Source organism: Glycine max, chromosome 10, assembly GCF_000004515.6.
Source record: "Glycine max cultivar Williams 82 chromosome 10, Glycine_max_v4.0, whole genome shotgun sequence".
Lineage (NCBI taxonomy): Eukaryota > Viridiplantae > Streptophyta > Magnoliopsida > Fabales > Fabaceae > Glycine > Glycine max.
In genome coordinates this window covers 47,249,121-47,256,825 of record NC_038246.2, presented here as the reverse complement: position 1 = coordinate 47,256,825, position 7,705 = coordinate 47,249,121, and the positions used below count along the sequence as shown (strand labels likewise).

The 7,705-nt window shown below is 35.1% G+C and overlaps 2 protein-coding genes across 3 annotated transcripts; one reads left to right on the top strand and one right to left on the bottom strand.

Annotated features, from left to right (window-relative positions):
- Positions 1 to 1,050: 1,050 nt before the first annotated feature.
- On the top strand, positions 1,051 to 3,653 carry LOC100500104 (stem-specific protein TSJT1). Its single transcript, XM_003536454.5, has 4 exons — positions 1,051 to 1,332; positions 2,423 to 2,663; positions 2,752 to 2,872; positions 3,196 to 3,653. Exons 1-4 carry the CDS (start codon positions 1,133 to 1,135, stop codon positions 3,384 to 3,386), a joined length of 753 nt encoding a protein of 250 aa, XP_003536502.1. The 5' UTR covers positions 1,051 to 1,132; the 3' UTR covers positions 3,387 to 3,653.
- Positions 3,654 to 3,687: 34 nt separating this feature from the next.
- LOC548075 (RecA/Rad51/DMC1-like protein) lies at positions 3,688 to 7,350 on the bottom strand. 2 transcript variants are annotated; one of them, NM_001251496.2, is made up of 15 exons: positions 7,232 to 7,309; positions 7,063 to 7,148; positions 6,589 to 6,680; positions 6,423 to 6,494; positions 6,294 to 6,332; positions 6,077 to 6,134; positions 5,932 to 5,977; positions 5,793 to 5,838; positions 5,412 to 5,473; positions 5,199 to 5,265; positions 5,011 to 5,103; positions 4,842 to 4,910; positions 4,684 to 4,762; positions 4,339 to 4,505; positions 3,748 to 4,046 (listed from the first exon to the last, which is right to left on the bottom strand). In NM_001251496.2, exons 1-15 carry the CDS (start codon positions 7,246 to 7,248, stop codon positions 4,002 to 4,004), a joined length of 1,038 nt encoding a protein of 345 aa, NP_001238425.1. In that variant the 5' UTR covers positions 7,249 to 7,309; the 3' UTR covers positions 3,748 to 4,001. The 2 variants fall into 2 exon arrangements, with proteins under 2 accessions (XP_006588512.1, NP_001238425.1); XM_006588449.4 differs by lacking the exon at positions 6,294 to 6,332 and having other exon boundaries at positions 3,688 to 4,046; positions 7,232 to 7,350.
- Positions 7,351 to 7,705: the final 355 nt, after the last annotated feature.

Genomic DNA, 7,705 nt, shown 5'->3' with positions numbered 1-7,705 from the left:
CAATAATCACTTAAAAAAATATATTAGTAAACATAATAATAATAATAATATTGATTATCAATCATAATTTGTCTGTCACAATATAAATTATCTAAAATAAACATTATACCAGTTTACCAAAATAAACATTGTAACAATGTACCAATCATTATAATTATTTTCAAACTATAATAATTAATCACATTCTACTATAAATAAAAGATAAATATATCATATATTTCACTTCTTTGAATCTTCACTATTTTATTAACGATGATGGACAAAAGTTAACATCGAATATATCTGTAGACTAAATTTTGTATTTTCATTTCCCAGGACACATTTGTCAACGAAGTGGAAAGACGAAAAGTCAATAAAATATTATATGATAAATATATCCTTATGTTGTCAATGATAGATGATCACGTTGACAATTATTTCAATGACAAATTTATCGATATGTATCACGTAGGTTATTTTATTAATTATTGGATATATTTGTTGCGCTGAATGATAAACTTTATCGGTTTTCGCTCCCAATTCAACCAAGGATAGAACACATAATCAAGCCAATTGATCACATTAAATAATTTTAAAAGTGACAGTATAAAAATCATATAAAAATAATATTTTAATTGATTAACCGAAAAAAACATTTATCTATTAAACTCAAATTTATACTAACAACATCTTAAAATTAAACTTTATTCTTTGGGTTAGTCACGCATTATAAGCAATCAAAATTATTTTTTGATCTAATAAATTAAAGGACACCAATATCTGACCTAGAAAAAATATAAACTTTAATCGTAATATCATATACTTTTGAAAATATTACTGTATTTTTTTGGTCAAAAATGATTTTCCTGAAAAGAAAAAAAAAAAAACAAACGCCAAGAATCATCATTGGAATTTGCAAAGTGTGAACGTAGGATGGGCATTGGCCTTTGGAGTTTGGTGATAGAAAAATTCTAAAAAAAATTAAGAAATATCCCAAAATGAAGGGGCAAAATGGGCAACAAGAGAAGAGACGTTCTATTACAGAGAAGCTTTTATTAACCACATCGCATCGCACAATGTTTAGCATCTTCTTTCAACTGCTGACTAACGTTCATTCCGCTCTTCGCTTTCTTTCACATCCAATCAACGAAAAATGCTGGCTGTTTTCGACAAATCGGTGGCAAAGAGCCCAGAGGGTCTTCAGAGCCCTCACTCAAATTCCGTCTCAGCCCTAAAAGACGGTTTTCTCGCAGAGCACTTCTCTTCCGTTCACCCTGGTTCCGTCACCGTTAACCTTGGCTCTTCCGGTCTCTTGGCCTATTCTCTTCACAAACAGAACCCCCTCCTCCCAAGGTCCTTCACTTTCTTTTTCCTTTTTCTTCAATATCTCTTATTTTCTCATCATTTTTGGATCCAAAAAAAAAGACTCATTTTTTTCTTGATTTGGGTTTTTCTTTTTGTCCTTATGGGGTGCTCGTTTGAGTTGAAGGGAGATTAAAGTTGAAATCTTTTCTATAAACCCAGTTGACTTCCTTGCTGTGTTGGTAAATTTAATCTGTGTATATTCGTTCATGTTTGTAAGTTTAAACCTCACACTTATTAGGATAAGGGTGTGTCGTTGAATCTTTTGTGTTGCTTGGCATCTTATTGTAGCATTAGGTTATTATTGGTTAATGGAAAATCTTGGATTCTTGTGGCTTTATGATGTTTTTTAAAGTTGTTTTCTTTATGCTGACCTTAATTTGGCCGAACATCAGGTTTGGCCGCCTAGTTTTATGATGATAGTAGATATGATTTCCTTATTTTATTAGCATGCACGTGATTCCGAGTATGATTTTTTTTCGGTTCTGGCATTATCTATCTTGTTTCTATTGATGGCCTTAAAACTGAATACAAGACAAAAGAAAAAAAGTAGTAACCCATGCTATACCATATATAAAAATCCTTTAGATTCTCCTTGATGGTTATTTGGGTATGATATATTACTTTTTTTTTTCTTTTATTCTTTCGCAGATCTTAAGATATATTTTGTTAGTATATTAACTGTGGATTCTCACCCATCCTTTTGCTCTCCCTTCCCACCAGTAGAAGGCACTCTAAGATAGTTTGGATTGCTATTTATAATCTTTCTACCTTGGGCTTAACCATTTTCTGTTGCTTCTTGTTATTGTTATTTTAGTAATTCAAATGGGATAAAAAGTTCATATATCACAAGGTTACTGTTCTGCTTAGGCCTTAGAGCAATACTTACCTAATCTTTCCTCTCCAATGTTAAGATGAAATTTCTGCTCTGCTTTCGCTTTGAACAGTGGAATGACCTTATGCTGAATTCTTATAATCTGATTTTATGAAGGAAATTAGATGCTATAAAAGCCTATAAAGTTGTTAAAGATTACTCTTTTCTTGAAAATCAATTAATATGTTGGTTGTCTTATGTTGGCAGGCTGTTTGCAGTCGTGGATGACATTTTCTGTTTGTTTCAAGGTCATCTTGAGAATGTTGCTAACCTTAAGCAACAATATGGATTGAACAAAACAGCAACTGAGGTGATCATTATCATTGAAGCATACAGGACTCTAAGAGATCGTGGTCCCTATCCTGCTGCTCAGGTTGTGAGAGACTTCCAAGGCAAATTTGCATTTATTCTGTATGACAGTGGTTCTAAGACTGCATTTGTTGCTGCGGTGAGTTATTCTCTTTTCAAAATTTCCATGTCATATTTGTGAATGGTTTTCTTCTCTAACCTGGCATACATATCCTGATCTTTTACAGGATGCTGATGGGAGTGTTCCCTTTGTCTGGGGAACTGATGCTGATGGAAATCTCGTTTTCTCAGATGAGACAGAGATCGTAACTAAGAGCTGTGGGAAATCTTACGCACCATTCCCCAAAGGTAATAATAAGACTTGTGGTCACTGTATAAGACCCCTCTGTTTCACTCCTTTAAAAATTGTACAACTATATTAAAATTTAAAAGTAAGTTAAGTTGAAGAAAAGAATGACAAGTTCAATGGATTGAAAATGGGAAATGCAAGTGCTCTGACATTTTGTAAGTTGCTTTACAATTGATATTTTCTTTGGTTTCTCAATATTATTGTTTACTTTGCAATTATCCCTTTCATTTCAAGGTTAATTTACTGTTCACTGTTCACGTTTCTTCCTAATCGGATATTCAATGGTCTATGCAAGAAATAACATATATTATCCCATGTTCAGGATTTTTCTTTTCAACATCCGGAGGTTTGAGCAGTTTTGAGCATCCACTGAATGAGGTGAAGCCTGTACCAAGGGTTGACAGTTCCGGACAGGTGTGTGGTGCAACTTTCAAGGTGGATGCTGAGGCTAAGAAGGAAGCAACTGGCATGCCAAGGGTTGGGAGTGCTGCTAACTGGTCAAATAATATCTGATTGCGACTCTATTCTGTTTGAATTATGGGCTTTTATTTTATCATAGCTGCACTCGGCTGCAAGTTCTGGACCTGTTCCTATATTATGATAACTTTGAGGCTTTGCTTATCATATTAATTTATTTACTGAATCTGACATGATTTCATGAAGTTATACAAAGTTGCTTTGAAGCAAATGGTTAAGCTCATACTCTCTTCGCACTTATCTTGTAATAATATAAACTTGCGGACAGGTTCATCCAAATGATTATTTACCGCCTTTGTTTTATCTCGTTTTATTTAGCCTTATCTGTGCCTTACCTAAACTATCAAGGTGATGAATATAATGTCAAAAATAGACTCTCTCTAGAAAGTAGAAACTTGCAGCAAGATTTTCAATGTTTGTGAAACGTTCAAATTGCAAAATGTATCGCAACTTACAATAAAGGAAACGTGTATAAGTATAACTAAGGGGAACTCATATCATATCACTGGAAAATAGTAAAAGTGTTCAAGGAACAACACTTTTCATACAAACTGTAGCAAATATCTGGAAGATTAAGGTTACCAGAAATATTCAGCCACTACTGTTTCTTTTGTGGATTCGGCCCAGAAGTCACAACTCAGAAGCGACTCTTTAGTCCTTAGCGTCTGCAATTCCCCCTGCTGTTATCTGGAACACGTAACTCTGTCAAGAAAAAACACGCGGATAGTAGAGGTATTGCTGATCTGGCTGGTTATTTCTAAGTATGATAATGTTTTCGCCCCCATTTTAAAAATTAACTAATGAGGCTGGTTATTTAGAAGCTAATTTCTAAGTATGTGTAAGCTAATTTCATATTGTTTTAACCACCATAATTTCGTAACTACAGATTTGTGGCGGATTTTAAACCACTAACTTTGAGTTAACTACAGGCATGTTTTGTTCAACGAATAGATTATTTTAAAGGAGCAAAAACTCAGGTAAAGGATATTGCTTCAGCCTCTGGCAGGTTGGGGGCGTCAAACACTTTGCAAATGCGCTGTTCCCCTTTCCCTTTTCTGAACATCAACCTTACCGTGGCTGCATGGGCTAGCACATGCCCTCCTGCTGGTTTCTTTGGATCAGTTACAAACACGCCACCTCCTGGATCAGATATGACTGCAACCAAAACTCACAATGTAGAGTAGATAAACAATATGCCTTTGGTCTTCTCATAAAAGCTACAACTAATAATCAAATGATGATGTTGTTGCTTGTTATAAACAACAGCTTCAAAACAATCAATTGGAAGTTGGGAGTGAAAAATCAATCCCAATAAAAAACTTAAATCGCTTACCCTGATTTGTCATATAGACGGCAACATTAAATTCCTCAGCTATCTTTATTAATCGAGAAAGCATCTGTGCCAATTTTTGCTGCAAATGGTTGTTCAAGTCAGTAGAAGTTTACATAGGGAGAAGGGGCTTTTATTTTAAGTGCATGTAAATGACAGACCTGGCGATCTGCAAGCTCTCCTCTTCCTGAGAAGTCCACTCGAAACAGAGCAATCACCGAATCCACAATCTGCCAAAAATCAATTTGGTCAACTGTCCATATCCCATGATATTGCAAACTGCATAGTGCATAGGAAGATAACTTTGTTACTTGGTTAGTAAGACCTCACCAGAAGTCTGAATGGTTCTTCGGACATTTTTGCAGCCAAACCAAGGAGGAGGTTGTACTGATGCTCATAAGTGTAGGCACGAGCATATATAATCTTGTACAATCACAAACAGAAAATGTTTAGGTGTCAACACCAAACTACTTTCCTTCAGAACCCATTATGATATATTTGAAACGAAGTAAACTTACATTGTCCAGTACAGCCCCAGGATCCATGCCAAATCTCTCAGCTATGGGAACAATTCGGTCTGGTCGGCTACAGTTATTTGTCAATGAACGGGAAACATTGGTAAAATTTGGACGATATCGGTTGAAAAAACAATCACAATTCACAAGTTATCGATGCAGAGGTGACTATAAGTTCTTAAATATTTATTTAAATGCAAAGAGAGAAAAACATACAAAGTTCCTTCTGTGTCAATGTAAGCAACTTTTCCGTTGCCTCCACGCATATTAGTTGGCAGCTGGGAGGGGTCAGGAAAGGTCAGTTGTATACACCAAATATTTCAGTGTGCGTGAAAATATGACTAGCACCGTACGCATACCAAATTTGGTGTTTAAGAAGCTACAATATGCATACAATAATAGAAAAATGTGCTAGAGAAAAAGAAAAAAAGAAAAATAGTGGCAATTCAACTAAGTTCAACAGTGTTCACCTATCCTAAGGCTATAGGTTACAAGAAAACATGAGAGAACAGTTTCATTTACAAACACTAGTTTATAGTAATTAAGACCTAACATGTCATAATATGTCATGATCAAGGATGCAGGATAGAAGAAAACCTGAGTGGAAACACAGAGAGTGTGAGCTAGCTGTGTTTTCCCAGATCTGAAACATAATAAATCAATATCCTCAGAATGAACTTATGAAATTCAAAATGAGTCGAATCTATCCGAATCCAGATATGAGTTGTGTTCTCACCGGAATTCTCCAAACGCCTCTGTAATTGCCGATGTCTCGACCCCGCCTTTTTAAAAAGAAAATTTCAGAGACAAAATATTTATAGCATATTACACAGTCAAATTTCAAGACAGTAGTAAGAAAGAAATTCTCAGCGTTAAGCTACCTCCTAGCAATTCATCAAGCGCTTGACTTCCAGTAGTAATTCGGATCACTGACTTTCTCTGTAGTAACATTGGATAAATAAATACTCGATAAAAGTAAAACTAATTAAGATGAGTTAAGCTTAACGGAAGCCACCTAAATTTCTAAAACGTTTAGGACATGCAGATCTAAATCGAATGCATAATTCAAAAAACTTCCTAACACAATAAACAACGTACTTTGAGCAGAGCATCACTTCCGGTAATATAACCGAAATTCTGCATCGCAGGAAGGTCAAATTATGAAGAGTTGAAAACTTGAAATAGTATTATGAACTAACTTATATTTCATGTATTACGACTCCTTACCACAAGCTTCTCAGCAGCCTCGCAGATCTTATCAACCTTAGCCTCGGATAGACCTTTGATTCCAGTCAAATTCTACGAAAATATAACAAAATTATGTTAGCAATTGAAGTGCAGAGTAACCACACGTCCATAGATATTCAAATCAGAGATGTGTTTTAAGTTAAACCTTCTTCGTGTGCATCATCAAGCCATTGCAAGTATATATCCCTGCGTCCTGAAGCTTCTTCACATCTCCGGCATTGATGCCTTGAGCAATCACTGCGTAGATGCATATTGTTGTGAACCGAAGACAAAACGTGTTTTCTAATATTCAAACGAGTAAGGTATTGTGGATTTCATATAGATCGTTGTTCGGTGAAACAGTATGTTTAGCTAAATTTTCAGAAGAACCGGACACCGGAGAGAAGGAAAATAAAGACCGCTGAGGATGAAGGTTTTACGATCGTAACGATTTGTTCGGTGAAAATGTGAATCTAACAAAAACTCTCAGCTAGGAGCAGAGAAACTGAAAGCAAAATAAACGCTCAGAACGAAGAGCGGAGAGATGCTAAATACAGATATCGGTTTTTAGTGCGTCGATACAGAAAATAGAAGAACGACGAAAACGAACGAGAAAACAGAGTTGAGAGAATGAATATACGTTTGTCGATGGCTTCGAAGAGATCTTCATCGTCGTCTATGTCTTCTCGTTCGACGAGCTGTAACTGACCACTGGACTCTTCGGATCTGAAAGTCATTGGCGAGCAAATTGTGAGGTAGAATTGAAATTCTGAGATGGAGAAGAAATAGTAATGGATTTTGTGACTTACTTGAGCGTCGCAAGCATCGTGACTCTAGAGAGAAATTTTGAAGGTGCCTGAAGAATTGAGAGAGAGAGAGAGAGAGAGAGAGAGGTTTTTGAATTATAAATGAGGTCTGAAGAAGTGAGGGAATCAATATATATAGAGCGGGAAACGAGAATAAGATGATGCTCGTTAAAGCAAACGGTTAGCGATCCCGCTATTTTCTTTTATTGCATTTTCATTTGCTTTATCTGTCCGTGTGTATTTTGTGTTAAATAAATTTGTGACAAATAAGATCAAATTGAAATAAAAATAAGAAATATGTTATCAAAATTAATAAATAAAACAGAAGACTAAATAAAAAAAAGTAAATGACCAAATTATAATTTTACCGAAATTATAATATTATCTGTCACGTAAAAATCCACACTGATTTGTAGTCTTTCAATTTGAAAGGTTTTTTTTATAAAAAAAAGGTTGGTATATATAATTTAATCAAAG